Genomic DNA, 18,837 nt, shown 5'->3' on the forward strand with positions numbered 1-18,837 from the left:
AAAAGAGTGCAACGATTGCAATATTTTATTAATCCTGAAGGCTTCGAAGTACGTCGCTGGCAGCTTAACACTGTTCGGGGAAAGGCTCCAATTGAGCAAATACTGTACTTCGAGGGGAACGACCGTTCCTGCCTCTCCCCTTCCAAGGTTTGCACAACTTCCCATCATGCCTCGGGGTCCCAAGTAGTTTCAGCCATGGCAGGAGGACGCGATAGGGTGGGATATTTGCTGAAGCAATTGCAACGGGCATCGTAAGTGTTTTGCGCCTTCCCCTGTTCCTGGCGTGACAGCGCCTAATAAAGCCATCTTGCTTCCCACAAAGTTGTAATCAGCTGGAGAAGCTCAGGCCCTTTGTAGCTTTACAAAAGCATAACGAGGGTTTGAGGAATCTGCAGGTTCTAATGTCGTGGAAACGGGTGAATTTTAAGAAACATGCCCCACCTTATATTTGGAAGTTGTCCACAAACGTGGCCATTTCTGCTTTCCTTTTTGCTGAGTGAAAGGGAGAGCAGAAAGCTAGAGGTTTGTTGTTTTTTCAAACACCTGCTTGTTTCAAAAAAGTACTTAGAGATGACCAAATTGGACTTTGGTGTTTGCTGAAACTTTGTAGCAGCTTTGGACAGAAAAACGAAACAAAACTACAGACCTAGTAGGAGTTCATTATAAAAATATATTATTGCTAGTTGGGCATACCATTGCTTCTGATGAGCTTTTCCTTGGAAGGAGATCCATAGGTTTATAATAGGAATTTTCTATTATACAACTTGAGCATATAAAATTCTGCATTATGTGGAGGAAATGGATAGAGTTTCTTCCTCTCTCAAAAATGCAAAAGTTTGGGCTGTCCCATGAAAATGATCGGTAGCAGATTCAGGACAGATAAAAGAAAGTACCTCCTTACAAAATTGATAAATGGATATTGCTGTCACTAACTGGAAATGCATAGAAATTAAGACCCAAACAAAATGTTTCCTGGGAGATGTTATGAAAGACTCTAGGTAATCAAAAATATTTTTTATCCCATTCAATCACATTGAAATTTCAAAATATCTGTTTACAAAGTCCCAAAATAAATTTACTTATATAAGGACTCCTGTGCTCCCAAATCTGCATCCTCCTCCACATTCCTTCCTTCTCACACACCAGATCCCTCTTCCCTTTCCTGGCTTCTGTCACCATAGGTAAAGGTAAAGGGACCCCTGACCATCAGGTCCAGTCATGGCCGACTCCGGGGTTGCGGTGCTCATCTCGCTTTATTGGCCGAGGGAGCCGGCGTACAGCTTCTGGGTCATGTGGCCAGCATGACTAAGCCACTTCTGGCGAACCAGAGCAGCACACGGAAACGCCGTTTACCTTCCCGCCGGAGCGGTACCTATTTATCTACTTGCACTTTGACGTGCTTTTGAACTGCTAGGTTGGCAGGAGCAGGGACCAAGCAACGGGAGCTCACCCCGTCGCGGGGATTCGAACCGCCAACCTTCTGATCGGCAAGTCCTAGGCTCAGTAGTTTAACCCCCAGCGCCACCCAAGTCCCTCCTCTGTCACCATAGTTCGCCTCTAAACTATGGTGTACTAGGAAGTGGCTTTGAAAATCATGATTTGGAACCATTTCTGGTTAGTGCTAAAAATAGCTTTGCCTAACTTTGAGATCCAGCAGATAATACCTAGACAAAATAGAAAAGGCAAGAGGAAGTCTGTTCTGTTCCTAGTTTTCTGAAACATGATTTAGAGAATAGCCAATGTGATGTTTGAATGCAGCAAAGCTGTTGCTGAAGATGAATAAAACTAAAGCAGAAAAGATCATAGCTTAGTGACAGAGCACAATGTTTTGCATGAAAATGGCCCATGTTCAGTCTCTGGAATCTCCTGAGACTATGGAGAGCCTCTGCCAGTCAGAGTAGGCAGTACTGGGTATGATGCAGAAATAGGGTTGCCGGATATGAGACAACTTCCTTTGCTCCTATGAATAGGATACACTTCCTTCCACTGAGTAAACTGGCATAGCATCAGGCTGCACTGCTGAATCCCTATCATATTTGCTAGAATGTAGCTTATGCTGAACTCGGGTGTACTCGTTTTTAAGTAAATATGTATAAGGTCAGGCCAAATCATAAGGACTATTTTACTTGGGCATAAATTCCACATGAACCCTAATGGTGGTTAGGACTGGGTCTAAAATAACAGTGAAACCTACTCTGGGTCTCGGAGTAGGGTGCTCAGAAGGAATCCACAATAAATACAACAATTTATTGATTCTGTGTTAATTGGACGAGACAAGAAGTAAAATAGAAATGTTGTTCTGAGCAAAGAAGCATTCATCCATGAGCTTTAGAAATAACAAGAGGTAGAGAATCTTACTTTACAGTTGGCATTCCTAAATGGGCATGCTCTATTTATAGGTTTAAGTTCTCTTCAAATTATATTGGAGCTTTGTACAAACTTTTGTAAACAGGTTTAATGGGTGAGCATTCCAGTAAGAAAAAGTACCACCAGTTTGAGACACTAGATGGCAGGATACATTTGCAAGAGAAACAGTGCAATATTAACAAATTCATTATATTAATATATTAGTTACTTATATGATGCACACACTGTGCACTCATGCATACATGGGTTGCACATATCTGATTTTTTCTGTGCATGTCGATCCACACATGGGCACTTTCAATTCAACTTTGATCTCTGTGTTTTGCATTTACACTGGTGGGTTGTGCTTGATGGGATGGGATGTATTCACACTGTGTCTTATCCCCTGCCCTCAGAACTTCCACACCCTCCTTGAGTTCCAGAAACCCGTGGGCATTTGTTTACCTGTGTAGTTTTGGGGTTTAGATGCAAGTTTTCTGATATACCAGACTTGTACAAAGTAGTGATTTAAAAAATATATGACGTTCACCAGCATCCCACTAAGGAGTGCTTTGCTACTGGAGATAGGATGTGTGATGCTAGATGGCATCATCCAGCAAAATGTCATGACACAGTTAAAAAGAAACCCCACGCAATGTGCTTCAATGCATCCACAATCGGGTAACATGTAATTTTATGTTGGACTTTTTTGTACTTATCACATTATTCACAGATAATGAAATTCAGAAACATTGGGATAAAATGTGTGAAAAAATGTGTGTTAAACACACACACACACACACACACACACACGATGCATCCATCCACTTTGAACTGCCATGTGTAAACAGCCAATGAACTCCTTACTTTTCCAGTGCTTTGTTACCCAAATAATTTCCCCTCTTTCCTTTCATTAGATGTATGTGTCCTGCCCATTCCCACAGATATACTCAAGGTAAGGCTGTATTTATTTTGTGCCTTTATGTCAATTATTCCAGTTCCCATTAAACAGTCATTAGGACGCAAACTAGATCAACAATACCTCTCAAGAGAAAACTAGTTTAGTGGTAATTAGATACAAAATAGCCAGCCAAAAACCTCAAATATATATGCATAGTAGTGATCCAGTCCGCAGTATTTGCTAAGTGTCTTCCGGGTCGCCCCAGGTGTCATCACTGATGGGGGTGATATTCGGCGCGCCGCCTGCCCGCGACTCCCAAGCCTACCCCAAGCCATTGGCTTAAGGGGGGCGCTGCCCTGCTTTGCCAGCGGCATTCCCCCCTCCCCGTTTGTTTTGACAGGTTGGGGGAGGCTTGGAAGTCACAGGTGGGCGGCATGCCAAATGTCTGCCATGGGCAGCTCGCAGGGTGTGCGTGTCGCTCTGGGCACCTGAGTGGCTATCCCGCACCTGGGAGGGCACCCTTCATGCCATGTCCCCCTCAGGAGTGCATCCACCCTGGGTTGTTTAAAGGGGTATGATACTGCTTTAAAAGTACAATGTAGATGGGACCTGAGTCTTAAATGAGTTAGAATTTTGTAGTCTCAGTGCACCCAATCCCATGGCAATGGTGAAGCGTAAGGAGGTGTGGCCCTGATAAGTGCACAAATGGGAGATCATTAGGAGCTGTTTGTGAATTGCTCTGAGTTTTCTATGGATGAACAGAACATACGCCATCTACTAACACTTGTTTGAGATTTGTGCTGTGGAATTAAGCAGAACTGAACATGATTTACAAAGTAAACATTGCAGGTTATGGAAGAATCCACATGTATATTGCTATTCTGTTGCCTTGTTGTTTTTGTTGCCATTAAGCATGCCATTTGGAATATTTTAATAGAAAAGCAGCTTTTTTAATTGACAGCGGTGAGATTGTAAAGGCATGACTTTACTGTCTCCTCCTAAAGAAACATTCTATGCTTCATAAGTATATCTAGTCCAAGGGAAACAATATAGTTTTCCAAGCTCAATAAAGCCTTTAACGAAAGCTTTGCTCTGCCAAATAATAAAGCAGCAGGAGATCTATCATACCATCAAAACAAAATAGTGTAAGTGGCTTGGACATGTCTTCGGGATGTCAAATTAATTACGAAAACGACAACAGACTCAGACATTAGGGGAAATCAACCATGAACAGGGCTGGTGAAAGATGGTAGGAATAGTAGCCAAGGGTAGCAGACGTAAGCATGAATAGGGAGCACAAAAAGGATTTTTAATATATTTATGGGTTTAATTATTTGGGTCACCACTCCAGTGCACCCCAAAGTATCTGTAGGCTCATTATCATTGCTTCACTCATTGGCCATGAATTCAAACACTAAATATTTAATTCAGCTACCAGACAGAAGGAGTGGTTTGTTCTTTGACTGGGGTACGAAGGGCAAGATTTGACTTTTTGTATGTGGTGGGGGTTCTCCATCTTTCTGTGTCTCTTTGCCTCTCCTTGTGCATCCCACTGTGGAAGAAGCTAGTGACCGTGTAGTTTTTTTTCTATGAAATTTGAAAGGATAGTTCTGAGAAGAAATTAAAAGATTAAAGTGAAAGTCTAGAACTTCTATGCAAGAGACATTGTAAGAATTCCCAGCAACAATGGCTGTGCTGCTCCCACAGAATGAGACTCACAAAGGTGAGATGATATTTTTTATTGGGCCAGCAGGCCTCTGAAATCCTGGAAGGAAGTATCTAAACTAAGTATTCTTCATCAGACAGGTGTTACTAGCAAAAAAATAATAAAGCAAAGCGTGTAAGAGATATGATCTACTTTTTATAACAAGGACAAGTTGGAAGGTTTTGAGGAGAGACTGCATTAGCCGGATTGCAGAGAAATTTGTCTTTCCGGAGACTTATTTTTCTTACAGATTTCCCCAGTGGTGAAGTAGTAATATCCTTTGCCCATATTTCCTCCCTTTGTTTGAGCTCAGTTTCTTTTTAACAACAACAACAACATTAAATTTTGTGAGACACAGACAGATGTTACTTGCAAGGTCAGAAATACAGTTTCCAAACTGCTAAGATCAAGCAAAAAGCATATTATTGGTATGATTTGATACCTGGCAACACCTCGCTGTTATCTTCTTTATAAAAATTCAGAGCTGCTAGAGGGATTCTAGTTGAAAATGTTTATGAAGGGCAGATTTATACATGGTAGCTGGCTGCATGTAATCACCTCAGGAACATGTGCGGCTGTGCCTGGCTCATGGCCAAGCTGTGCTCATATGGAAGTGCCTTTTGTGTGAATTGTGGCCTCTGTGTGGGTGCTATACATGTGGCTGCCACTGTTTTCATGTCAGTAATGTCATGTTTTGAAGTGAGCAAGTACATCTTAATGGTGAACACTAAAAAACAGAAAAAATCCCAAAGATGACACATTAACACAGGCATCCCCAAACTCAGCCCTCCAGATGTTTTGGGATTACAACTCCCATCATCCCTAGCTAACAGGACCAGAGGTCAGGGATGATGGGAATTGTAGTCCCAAAACATCTGGAGGGCCGAGTTTGGGGATGCCTGCATTAACATCTTGGGGTTTACAATTCAAAAGAAAAAATATATATCCATTTAATAGGAGCTTTTTAAAAACATAAGCAATGATGTGTCTTCCTGTGCTGTGCCTGGGCTTGCTAACTTTGATGTATAATTTCTTTTCCAGGTATTGAACATGCTGCTACGGGGAAAACAGACTATGCTTTTGAGGTAAACTTAATTAAATTTGACAACTATATTTGAAACAATACAGTGGTACCTTGGGTCTCGAACTTAATCCGTTCGGAGAGTCCATTCGACTCCCGAAACCATTCAGAAACCAAGGCGCGGCTTTCAATTGGCTGCAGGAGCTTCCTGCTCTCAAGCGGAAGCTGCGTTGGATGCTCAGTTTCCAAAAAACATTCTCAAACCACAACACTTACTTCTGGGTTTGTGGTGTTTGGGAGCTGATTTGTTCGACAACTGAGCTGTTCGAGAACCAAGGTGCCACTGTATTGTGCTCATTTTAAATCCACTATTTCTTGAATATATAATACACATTGGTTATTTTAAAACATGAGTTTTGTAGGCTCCATACAACCTCTTTTCTGAAATGTATTATATCTTGGCTTTTACAGATGGCTGTTTCTAGTATCCGATATGGAGAAGGAGTTACTAAAGAACTAGGCATGGTAAGCCATTAATTACATATTATCACTAGGACTGTTATTTGATTTTTTAATTAAAAAATACCATTATAAATAATTGTGTGTTTTAGCTACATTAGAAAAAATATACTTCTGAATCCTAAAGTTTACTGCATCTACAAGGTGGAGCTTAAGACAGGGACCAACTTCTGCATTATTGCAACCAAGAAGTTTAGGATTGTGGGCAGATACATTACTGCAAATGTTAATGGCTATATGTTGTCTCTCTGATGAATCATCTTCATATGGAGATTAAATTAATTGCCATTATTTAAAAACTGAGCAGACTCTTCTTTTCCAGTGAATGGGAAGCTGTCTTGAGCACCATTTGGTAGAAAGGTAGGGGTATAAATTTAACAAATAAATTACAGCAATCCACCCAAGGAATCAAATTTAGACAAATAAATCAAGTTTACTGTCTATTGCAATCTCATGTTCTGGAAAAGATGGGGGGGGGGTGCTCACAGTGACCAGTCAGATAACAAGTGGGATATGTAGAATTTTGTGTTGGAAGGTTTCTTTTCCTTTGGGATTGGGCTTTGTTTGTTTGTTTGTTTCCTTTTTCTTTTCTTTGGTTTTAACTACTTTTTCCTCACTGTAGGACCTGCAGAATTTGGGTGTTAAAAAAGTCTGTGTGATGACTGATAAGAACCTTTGTCGTCTCCCTCCCATGCAAGCAGTCTTGGATTCTCTGACAAAAAATGGTATAAATTTCCAAATATACGACAATGTAAGGGTGGAGCCAACAGACCAGAGGTACTACTTTTCTCCTATATTTGTGCAACCTGCCCTTTTCTACTTTGCATCTAAGTTTCTGCAAAAAAGAGGCCTTCAGATCAGGACTTAGCAGCAACAGGGCTTCTACAGCTGTGCAACCAAGATGTTAAAACGCGGAGGACGGATGTTTACATTGTTCCATGACCTTAAATAAATTTACCTATTTTTGATTTCCCAAGTAATCTTACAACACTGCATAGAAATCTATGGTTCTCCCCTCTCCAATACCAGTACAATGATAATTTAAGATCTGCGCTGGTTTTCTGTAGCTTCCTTAGCGCAATTGCCATACGAAGCCCTAGTCACACAAGTCCAGCATATTTAAGAGACCTTCTCCTTTTCATTTCTTTATGTTCCACCAGAATTTCTTAAGATTGAACAGGAATCCTGACTATACTACGCATGCAAAAATTTGTGCTCTGTTGCTATAATACAATTGTGTAAAAAGTCCTGCCTTGTGCATTGAATGATGAGTGCTGCCGTTTACAGCAATACTGTACAATGCCTACTCAGATGCAAGTCCCACTGAGTTCAATGGGGCTTACTCCCTAGTAAGTGGGCATAGGCTCCCATCTGATGGGAGGGCATTCCACAGGGTGGGCACCACCACCAAGAAGGCCCTCTGCTTGGTTCCCTGTAACCTCACTTCTCACAGTGAGGGAACCACCAGAAGGCCCTTGGGGCTGAACGAGGGGGGTGGAGACGCTCCTTCAGGTATACTCTACATGGGGCTACCTTTGAAGGTGACCCGGAAACTGCAATTAATCCAGAATGTGGCAGCTAGACTGGTGACTGGGAGTGGCCGCCGGGACCACATAACACCGGTCCTGAGAGATCTGCATTGGCTCCCAGTACATTTCCAAGCACAATTCAAAGTGTTGGTGCTGACCTTTAAAGCCCTAAATGGCCTCGGTCCTGTATACCTGAAGGAGCGTCTCCACCCCCATTGTTCAGCCCGGACACTGAGATCCAGTGCCGAGGGCCTTCTGGCGGCTCCCTCATTGCAAGAAGTGAGGTTACAGACAGAGGGCCTTCTCGGTAGTGGCGCCCACCCTGTGGAACACCCTCCCGTCAGATGTGAAGGAAATAAGCAGCTATCCTATCTTTAAAAGACATCTTAAGGCAGCCCTGTTCAGGGAAGTTTTTAATATTTAATGTTGTACTGTTTTTCACATTTTATTGGGAGCCGCCCAGAGTGGCTGGGGAAACTCAGCCAGATGGCGGGGTTTAAATAATAAATTATTATTATTATTATTATTATTATTATTATTATTACTATTATTATTATACTGGAGGATAATATATAACTTTTCACATTGATTTCATTAGGACCTAAATATATCTTAGCCAGGATCCAACCCACCAACTACTACACATGTGGAAATATTGCTTTTCCCCTACCTCAGCTTTCCTGAACACTGGGTTCCCAATGCCCTCTATATTAGAGGCTATTAAAACTGCTGTTCAGGTGAAGAAAAATGGTTTTCATGCTTGCACACTAATGCATGTGCAATGGATGGTTTGTGTATGCTGGGATCTTTTGTGGTTTTAACTACGTTGTGACCCTCTGTGAGCTGTTGGGTAGAGCAGGGTAAAATGAACCACATGTTCTTTTCTTTTCAAGTTTCATGGATGCCATCGAGTTTGCTAAAAAGGGGGAGTTTGATTCCTATGTTGCCTTAGGAGGAGGTTCAGTCATAGACACTTGCAAAACCGCTGATCTCTATGCATCCAGTCCAGAATCGGACTTCTTAGATTATGTCAATGCTCCCATTGGAAAAGGCAAGCCTGTCAAAGTTGCTCTCAAGCCACTGATTGCAGGTAAGGAAAGTTGACATGATTGGGTGTGATTGTAAGGTGATTGAGCTTGTCTGATGGTTTTGGTTCTTCGGTTCTCATTGCAAAGCAGATTTAGCCCTGCTGATTGAAAGACTGTCTGTTGGAACGTAAAATAAGATTCTCTGAGCCCTTTGGAAAAAGAACAGGGTACTAGTGTGGTAAATCAACCAGCTAGATTAAATAAATTCACATGGGATAATAGCACTGCCCTCTTGGCAGTGCTGCTGCTCTCTGTGGTGTGAAGAATTGTATTATTATTTATTAAATGTGTATGCCCCACTTCTTCCGAAGATCATAATATAAAAATACAAAATGAGAACACAAAATTAATAATACAAAAAACAAACCAATAACCCTCCTCCCACAAACTCATTTAAAAGGCCATAGAATGTTTAATCAGCCAAAGGCCTGGTTATAGAGAAACATTTTCACCGGGTACCTAATGTTGGTGCTGGACAAGCCTCCCTGTGGAGAGCATTCCACACACGGGGAGCCAGGCAGAGCAGGTCCCGTTCTCATGCTGCCACCCTCTGGACCTCTTGTGGAAGGGGCACAAGAAGAAGAGCCTCAGATGATGATTTCAGGATCAAGATCAGTACATATGGGGAAGGCAGTCCTTGAGCTATTAAACAGTCCTGAGCCATTTAAAGCTTTATAGGTTAAAACCAGCACTTTGAATTGAGCCTGGACACTAACTGGCAGCCAGTGCAGTTGGGCCAGGATCCGTGCAATATATTTAAACTGTCTTGTCCCAGTGAGCATCCTGGCTACCAAATTCTGCACCAGCTGAAGTTTCCGAACCGTCTTCAGAGGCATATAACGTGTTGCAGTAATCTAACCTAGAGGTCACCAGAGCATTGAAGACAGAAGTTAGGTTATCCCTGTCTAGATAAGGGCACAGCTGGGCCACCAGCCAAAACTGATGGAAGGCTTATGGAAAGATACCAAGTCTGATGGTATCAAAAGCTGCTGAGAGGTCAAGGAGAATGAATAGGGACACATTTCCCCTGTCTTTTTCCTGACAGAGGCCTTCATAAAGGGCAGCAGGGTGGGCGGTAAACCAGCAGAATGCCTAATCTGTCCCAATTGCCCAGTGCCAGCAATGGTAGCATATGAGAGCCTTCTCTTTGGTGGCCCCCAGATTGCGGAAGGACCTTCCCACCACCACACTCAGTTTATTACCACAGTGGTACTGCTCTTTCCAGCAGTTTCCCACCACCCTGAATCCTTCCTGAGAATGGTACATGATGAACTAGCAGCAGGGCTGGGGGTAGGGAAAATGACTGCCATCACCCAGAATATTAAGGGAAGAGCATTTTAAGAATCTCCATTTTTTGGTCCCCTCCATGAAAATCTCCCCATTTTGCCGCTTGGGATCTAAGTTTCTAAGTTGATTTACGAAGTTGTGCATGTGCGCGCACAGTAATAAATTTAATTTGCTCTTTTCCAAAGTTCCTACCACTGCTGGGACTGGAAGTGAAACCACCGGGGTTGCTATTTTTGATTATAAAGAACTAAAAGTAAAAACTGGTAAGAATTGTATGTGTTTGCATCTGTTACCATGGTTCTTTTCTTCAATGTCATGGCTTGGTACTGCGTCAGAGTTTACAGTATCCAAGAAGACTTCCCCCAGCTGAGTAGTATTTTCTAATGTATTATAACATACATGATGTGGAAAGCTGCAGCTAAAGTCATACCAGGGCCAAGAGATGAGAATACATTTGTAGAAAACGTTGTGTGATGTGACCCTGCTAAGCAGCCTTGTTTCTCCCAACTCACCAAGTAGTGGTGGGAAGGAAAGAAGCAAAGCTACCTTTTGCAAGCAAAAGCAACAAAGCAGAGAAGTCACGCCCTACCGTCGCTTGCAGACAGCAGCCACGTGCCTCCTACCCCCTTCAGTGGTGGGGAGGGAAGATAAAACTACTTTGCTCCAGAAAGCAGCAGACATGAAGCTATGAAAACATCCCAAGTTGGAACCCTATGCTAGGAATTTTGACAGGTGGACAAGACAACTCACCTGTCATTCATGTGGTGTCATAATGACATTGTGTGATTGACAGGTGGGCAGGCCCCACAGGTCAGTCAGTTGTTTGCACCTCCCCTTTCAATCAAAGGATCTTTAAGGTAGCTGACAATAATTCCATTACAGTAATGCCAAAATCAAACCCACATACTGGCTGATGGTAAGAGACCAGAGTATGCTTGCTTCCCTTCAGCTCAGTAGTCCCAGGACCAGTGGCGTAGCGTGGAAGGTGCAGGGGGGGCCGGCCGCACCGGGCGCAACATCTGGAGGTTAGGGTTAGGGGGCACAACATCTGGGGGTTAGGGGGCGCAAATCCACGGGTTAGGGGGCGCATATCCACGGGTTAGGGGGCGCAAATTACTTGCCTTGCCCCGGGTGCTGACAACCCACGCCACGCCACTGCCCAGGACTCTTGGCAGCTGGAACAGAGCATTCTTTCTGGCAGAGAGAGGGGAAGCAAGCTCCCCAAAGCTGCTCCTTACACTACTGAATGCATAGGACTGGGTTGGTCACCCCTCTTGCTGTAATGTTCTTCTGGAACAGCTACCTTCCAGTGGCCCAGCTCTCTTGGCTAATGGCAGGGGTCAAAGTGTGCTTATCTCCATAGCTACATAGCTACGTGGATTTTTACAGGGCAAAGGCCCTTGTTTTCAGAGATTCTTGCTGAGATTCATTTTTTTAACAGTTCTTAATAAGAATTCAGCTAATCTGTTATTAGAAGTATGTACATCTGTATTTCGTTCTCCCCTTTCCCCCTGTTTCTGTGGCAGGTCTAACATTTTGTATGGTCAGTGTTTTTAAATAAATGTTACTATTGTTTCAAAACAGTTTGAGAAAGTCCTTTTTTCAATATATCCATTTAATGTAATTTTCATGTTTAGGCATTGCTTCTAGAGCTATTAAGCCTTTCTTGGGCCTAATTGACCCTTTGCATACTCTCCATATGCCCAAGCATGTGACAGCTAATGGTGGATTTGACGTGCTCTGGTAAGTATGTATTATAAGCAGTTTAGATTTATTTATTTATTTTTAAAGACATTTTTATGTTTCTTGGGTGTGGGTATATGCTGATGACCTTTTTTAAATTAAGCATCTAAGAGGAAGAAAAAAAGTCTGACTTAATGTTTCAGTTGTCAGCTGAATTCCTTGGGGTTTGCTTTGCTCTGATTTCCTGGTCCTTTTTGCCCTCTGGACTTTGCCAGGCTACAAGCCTTAAACCGGGGATTTGGGATTTAAGAATCAAATCAGAATAATCAGGAACAGTCACTCACTTCTAGTTTTTCAGTGGTAGTGATTTCCAAATGCTAATGGGACAAGCCACATCAGTTCAGATTGTTCTGTTTCCTTCTCCACTTCTCCCACCAACCTGCCAGCCATGCACTTGAATCCTATACTGCTCTTCCCTACAATCAGCGCAGCCCTTGTCCTTCAAACCCAATGGACCGCCCAGCATATCAAGGAAGCAACCCTATCAGTGATATCTGGGCCATCCATGCATTACGAATTGTTGCTAAATATTTAAAAAGGTAAGAGTTTTATTTTATTAAGGTGTGTATAATTTTCTTTACTGAGCCCTGCAATGGATGATTTGGAGGTAGAGAATTGGGGTGCGTCTAATAACAGGGTTTTGCTTCCCAGGGCAAATTTTAGAAAGAGCATGTCAGGATCAGTTAAGCAACTCAGACATATGTCATACAAAATTGCATAGCTGAGGTCCCAGTCATAAAAAGAGAGAGAGAGGACGTAAACTTCTTCATGGCACAAAGCGATTAATTTGAGACAAATGCAATGGGAATCATGTGCTAGAAGTCATAGCACTCTCTTCTGACAGCTGCTGTGATCATTACTAATAGATACTTAATGAGTTCCACTGACTTTGAAAAAGGGGTTTTCTCCTACAACACTTGATTTTGAGCATTGTCTTTCATGTGAAAAGGTGCTTTTTACAAGGTCAGATCATTTGTCCCATCACCTGATTGTTTAGAAGTAGATGTTAGGAATTGATCCTGGAACATTCTGCATTGCAGACATGTTTTCTGCCACTGAACTAGAGTCCTTTCCCCAACCAAGTAGGGTTTGTGGCTATGAAACCAATGCCACAATAAACAAGTTGACCTCGTAGCCTCCTACAGTGCACTTTGCCTTTTGAATAACAGACTTGCATTCCGCACAGAGCCATCAGGGATCCAGAAGATAAAGAAGCAAGGGCCAACATGCACCTGGCAAGTGCTTCTGCCGGCATTGGCTTTGGAAATGCTGGGGTACATCTTTGGTGAGTTGAGAACAATTTTTATTGCCCTCACATAACTGTTGTCTTTTTTGTTCCATTAAATGCAATAAAATGTGAATGCATTGTCCATGGGGAGGGCATGATCCGTGCTAGTTACAGTGTTCTGTCCAATGTGGCCTTTCCATTGTCAAGCAAAAGCGCTTAAAACTGGGCTTTAGCAGTTTAAAATATGCATAAATGTATAATGCTCTATCTATTTCATTCATTCATTCATTCATTAAATGTAAATCCCATCCTTCCAAAGGAAGCCAAGGCAGCTCTATATACCACCCTATACCCGAGGGTCTCAGGGCAGTTCACAGAATAAAGTCAAGATATAAAACCACAAAATACATAATAAAAATAAAAACAACAGCCCAATAGCACCCCAGAAAAGCCACATTTAGCACAATTAACAAGAGAATAAAATATTATCATAAGCATGACATGGATGTTTGGCAGGCACAAAAAGAATCCAATATTTAGGATTTGTTATCAGGCATAGCAATGTCCCTCCAGCATAGCTGTCAACGTTTTCCTTTTTTTAAGGGAAATTCCCTTATTCCGAATAGGATTCCTCGCAAGAAAAGGGAAAAGTTGACAGCTATGCCTTCTGGCCTCCCCAGGAGTTTCGCCCCAGTAGAGCTGGGCGAGTCTGGGCCCCGTCTAGGCCAGGTGGAAAAAGCCTTTCAGGGAACAGCCTTCACAATTCACAGCCAGGCGATGTGAAAAAGGAGGTACCTTTTTTCACATGTGGTGGTCTTGTAATAAGGTTAAAGCTTACTGGGAAAGGATTATAATGAATTGAAAAAGATGTTTGAGATAACATTCATATATTTAAAAAAACCCAGAAGCTTTTCTCTTGGGAATTATAGGATTAGAACTACCCAAACAGTATAGAAATTTATTTATGTAGGCAACTACAGCTGCAAGAATGTTATTTCCCCAAAAGTGGAAGGATGAAGAGGCCCCGGCGAAAGAAGATTGGATACAGAAACTGATGGAGTATGCAGAAATGGTGAAACTTGCCGGAATAAGAAATCAAGATTCTAAACTTTTTAGAAAGGAATGGAAGTGGTTTACTGAGTATTTACAAACAAACTGTAAACAGATCAAGACATTGGCAGGATCATTGTAAAAACCTGCAATTTAAAAAATATATATAAGAATAGGCAATTAAAAGAAGAAGTTAAGGCAATTTGGAGTACACAGGAAAGGTCAAAGATAAATGTAAGGAACTGATGAAAGAGGGGGAAAGGAGCTGAAATTGAAAATGTTAAAACTTGATTAAATAATTGTTGCAATGCATATAAATGAAAATTATTTTAAAAGTGTAATAAAAGAAAAGAAAAAGAAACGCTGATCTGTCTTCCCCATACATAACCTGTATCCACTACATGCAGAGGTTACCATTTGGATGAGCAGCTATTTCACATGTGAAAAAGGGTATAACCCTATTTGTCTCCAGAATGAGAGATGTAGGGATATTTGCTTGTGCATTCAGGTGCAAATGGTAATCAACCTCTTCCTAAATTAGCTTCCATGCATACTTGCATACAACACTTTTGGACACCCAAGTAATTCTGGATCAGGGACTTTTCCCCTTGCGTTGTTGTTATGAAAGGGTCATTACCAAGGTGCCTCTTAACCCCTTGACCCAACTGAGACACCAATAATGTCAGAGAGGCATTCATAAACCTCTTAGCAACTCTCTGCACCTCCTCCAATCAATTATATTCAAAATAAAGTTGAGTATTTTCTAGTTGCTTGTATAGCTTATTTATGTTCCTACCTTTTCATACTAAAACAAAGGCTTTCTTTCCCTCTAGCCATGGCATGTCTTACCCTATTTCTGGCTTGGTGAAGAATTACAAAGCAAAGGATTACAATGTGGACCACCCTTTAGTGGTAACTACTTAATGCACTTGCTATTCAATTTGCCTGAAAATGATATTGCTGTTACTCTCAGCACTGAACTTTGAACAATATAGGTTGCCTGGTTAATGCAAGCTGTGCTTTTCTTTCCTGCAGCCGCATGGTCTTTCCGTTGTCCTCACGTCCCCAGCAGTGTTTACTTTCACAGCCCCTATGTGTCCAGAGCGTCACTTGGAGGCTGCACAGATAATGGGTATGATTCTGTTGATAAAATGTGAGAGTACATGCTTTCAAGGTTGATAGGCAAGATGTCATTCAGCCCTTCCAGGATCTGCACATTTTTTATGTCTAATGCAACGGACATGCAATATTATTTTGTTTGAGGGTTCTCAAACTGGTATAAGGAGCTTTTGTAGGGGGGTGTGTGTGTGTGTGTGTTTAGAACCAATGTCATCCCATCCCCTCCCCAGTGTAGTGGCATTTCCCCCAGTGGATGGGCACAAGCTGTTCCTAGGTCTGGATCAGATGCTGGGGTGAGGTTAAAGTGGGTTTGGGTGCAGAAGAGCACCAAATCCATCTTAAATGTACAAGCTGAATTTGCCGGTATACAATTGAATCTCACCCACAAAACAGCAACAGTTGGGAACTGGACTCAGCTAATGTGTCAGATTTACTGACAAGCAAAACAAGTCAGGATTTTTTTAAAAAAGGAATTTGTTGATTTATCCCTTAAAAAAGAAGAAACAAGCACCAACTCAGGGTGCTTCCAGACAAGGGAATAATACTATAGTGGGGTCATTGCCATTTTTTTTTTTTTAATCATAGGGTAAATTTGAATAAAATGGAGGTGTGGGGATATGGGCAGTTTTATTCTAATTATGTTGTGTGGACACCGAAATATTTACTTGCATGAGGAGACCTGTTTCGCAATAAACACCTGTCTGGAAACACCCTCTGACTCATAAAGGTTAGCCTGGACAGTTTAGATATCACAAACATCAATGTCTGATTCCTGGATTCCACTGATTTCATTGCAATGACCTTCCTGTCCTATAGGTGTTTTGTGTTCATCAGAAGAATTAGTGAGAGCAAGGGGCCCACAATCCTAACTTCAGTCTGCATGTGCATATCTGCCTTAAGCAATACTTAGTGAACACACGATAAAAATGCTAAGAGTGGCTACACCTCTCATGGGTCACTCACAGCCTTTGTGTGTTTTCCTCTGAGAGCCAGGGTGGTGTAGTGGTTAAGAGCGATAGTCTCGTAATCTGGGGAACCGGGTTCGCGTCTCCGCTCCTCCACATTCAGCTACTGGGTGACTTGGGCCAGTCACACTTCTTTGAAGTCTCTCAGCCTCACTCACCTCACAGAGTGTTTGCTGTGGGGGAGGAAGGGAAAGGAGATTGTTAGCCGCTTTGAGACTCCTTCGGGTAGTGATAAAGCGGGATATCAAATCCAAACTCTTCTTCTTCTTCCACAATCTATTGCCACCTATCAGACTGATGGTAGTAAAAGCATAATGGGCAGAACAATTGGTTCTCATACCAGTTAACTTGTTTTTTGTTGCTGCTGTTCTCTTCCAGTTTAGATCTATATCATATTTTTAGACTCCTTTAATTGAGAAATAGTTTCATTCAGTTTATTTCATTTCATTTTTAGAGAAATGACTGCTTTGTGTCTGCACGTGCATTTAGTATATTCAGCTACTGCTACAGCTGAGGGGGTCTCTTTTTATTTCCTCAAAGTTCCTCTCTTTATTTTAGGTGCTGACATCAGCACTGCCAAAACCAAAGATGCGGGTCTTGTTTTGGCAGATACTCTCCGGAAATTCTTATTTGATCTGAACGTTGACAATGGCTTAACTGCTCTTGGTTATTCTAATGACGATATCCCTGCCTTAGTCAAAGGTACCCTCCCTCAGGTAAGACAGGTGGCAAAGACCATTTCTCCTAAAATAAAACACTTACCTGTTTTTTTTAAAAAAAATCATTTATTTTTAAGATGCAAATATAACAGATGGAATATCCTTGTTATTAATATCAGTAAGTGATGCTTATATCAGTCCTAACCTAAACATACAGTATACATTTCTATAGGTATCAAAACTGATACTTATAAGCCACACATTCAAACATACTGACAAATGTAGAAAGGGCAGTGAAATGTTCAGACCACTGGTGGATGTTGATCCTTCCATCCTTGCAATATAAGTCACTCTGCAACCATAAGGGCTCAGAGGATTAAAATAAAACATTTACTGTAAACGTTTCCTTTCTCGGCTTTGTTTCTCTGGCAGCAAACAAGTAACAATTGGATAAAATCCGTAATCCATAATCCATTTTTTTTATGCTATGCAGAGCATTCATAGTACAGTGGTACCTCTGGTTACGTACTTAATTCGTTCCGGAGGTCTGTTCTTAACATGAAGCTGTTCTTAACCTGAAGCACCACTTTAGCTAATGGGGCCTCCCGCTGCTGCCGCGCCGCCGCAGCGCGTTTTCTGTTCTCATCCTGAAGCAAAGTTCTTAACCCGAGGTACTATTTCTGAGTTAGCGGAGTCTGTAACCTGAAGCGTATGTAAGATTTCATATATAGAATTGCGTCAAACGAGGAGTGGAGAACTTCAGTCCTGTGAACCAAATCAGACCTTCCAGGACTCTCTCTTGGCAATTTCCCCTTCATACGCATATGAAGCCATACCCATTAACAGCCCTGTTCCATTCTTTCCTTGGGTGCTTTTGCCTGGCTGGAATTTGTCTTTGGACTGTGATAATAATGCCTATACCTTACCTGGATGGGAGATGGAAGAGTGTCAGAAACTTCTGACTTACTTGTGGCTTGAATGCAGTCTACTATATAAAGGTTAGTCTGTTGCTCCTCACACTTTTGCCACTGGCCTTGACCACCACTGTTCTCCATGAAGGAATGCGTCTGTCAGACTGAAAAAGGATCTCCACCCTATCTTTTAAATTGTAGCAAGGCATATGCTCCAACCAGTTACTAAGTTGTTAAAGAACTTTCAGCCTTAGTCATCAGTGTGTACTCAACTGTTGATGATTGCCAAAACCTTTCCATAATTCAATTTATGTTTTTGTTTTTGTTTTTTTAAGGAAAGAGTGACTAAATTATCTCCCCGTCCTCAGACTGAAGAAGAATTATCTGCCCTTTTTGAAGCTTCCATGAAATTGTATTAGATGTTCTTTTTTAAAAAGAATGCTTTCTTCAATTGCATCTAACTCGCATGATGCAATTCAACTCATGACTGTCATATGAATGAGTGTAACTCCATATTCTAAATTGAAGAAATCATGCCCATTTCTATATATATTTGCAATCCGAAATATTTCTGCTTCCTTTATTGGTCACTGGAACTAATCACTGATGGTTCTCCCTTGCCTTCCTAAGAACTGTACAGTAATTCACTTCCTAGCATGTCACATGAAGTGGTTCAGATATCACAGATACAAAAATAAAACTTTACAAGTTCGGAAAGTGCCGTCCTCTACAGCCACTTCACATTCAGAACTCCCTTTCATACAAA

At 41.7% G+C, this 18,837-nt stretch overlaps 1 protein-coding gene across 1 annotated transcript; it reads left to right on the forward strand.

Moving 5' to 3' along the window:
- The first annotated feature begins 118 nt into the window (after nucleotides 1-118).
- Nucleotides 119-18,837, forward strand: ADHFE1 (alcohol dehydrogenase iron containing 1). The gene is made up of 14 exons (XM_079984667.1): nucleotides 119-251; nucleotides 3,264-3,301; nucleotides 5,994-6,037; nucleotides 6,445-6,498; nucleotides 7,115-7,269; nucleotides 8,915-9,111; nucleotides 10,582-10,659; nucleotides 12,034-12,139; nucleotides 12,526-12,678; nucleotides 13,326-13,424; nucleotides 15,251-15,329; nucleotides 15,453-15,549; nucleotides 17,060-17,217; nucleotides 18,407-18,837. The coding sequence occupies exons 1-14, from the start codon at nucleotides 196-198 to the stop codon at nucleotides 18,488-18,490; spliced, it is 1,398 nt and encodes a 465-aa protein (XP_079840793.1). The 5' UTR covers nucleotides 119-195; the 3' UTR covers nucleotides 18,491-18,837.

Source organism: Podarcis cretensis (assembly GCF_951804945.1).
Source record: "Podarcis cretensis genome assembly, chromosome: 7".
In the NCBI taxonomy this organism is placed as follows: Eukaryota; Metazoa; Chordata; class Lepidosauria; order Squamata; family Lacertidae; genus Podarcis; species Podarcis cretensis.

What these genes read in the sequence shown, in the direction of transcription:
- ADHFE1 (XM_079984667.1), top strand. Translation starts at nt 196, where the DNA reads ATGGCAGGAGGACGCGATAGGGTGGGATATTTGCTGAAGCAATTGCAA. An exon ending in TCTCAAGCCACTGATTGCAG is followed by an intron (nt 9,112 to 10,581) that starts GTAAGGAAAGTT and finishes TCTTTTCCAAAG; the next exon opens with TTCCTACCACTGCTGGGACT. An exon ending in GGAGGCTGCACAGATAATGG is followed by an intron (nt 15,550 to 17,059) that starts GTATGATTCTGT and finishes TCTTTATTTTAG; the next exon opens with GTGCTGACATCAGCACTGCC.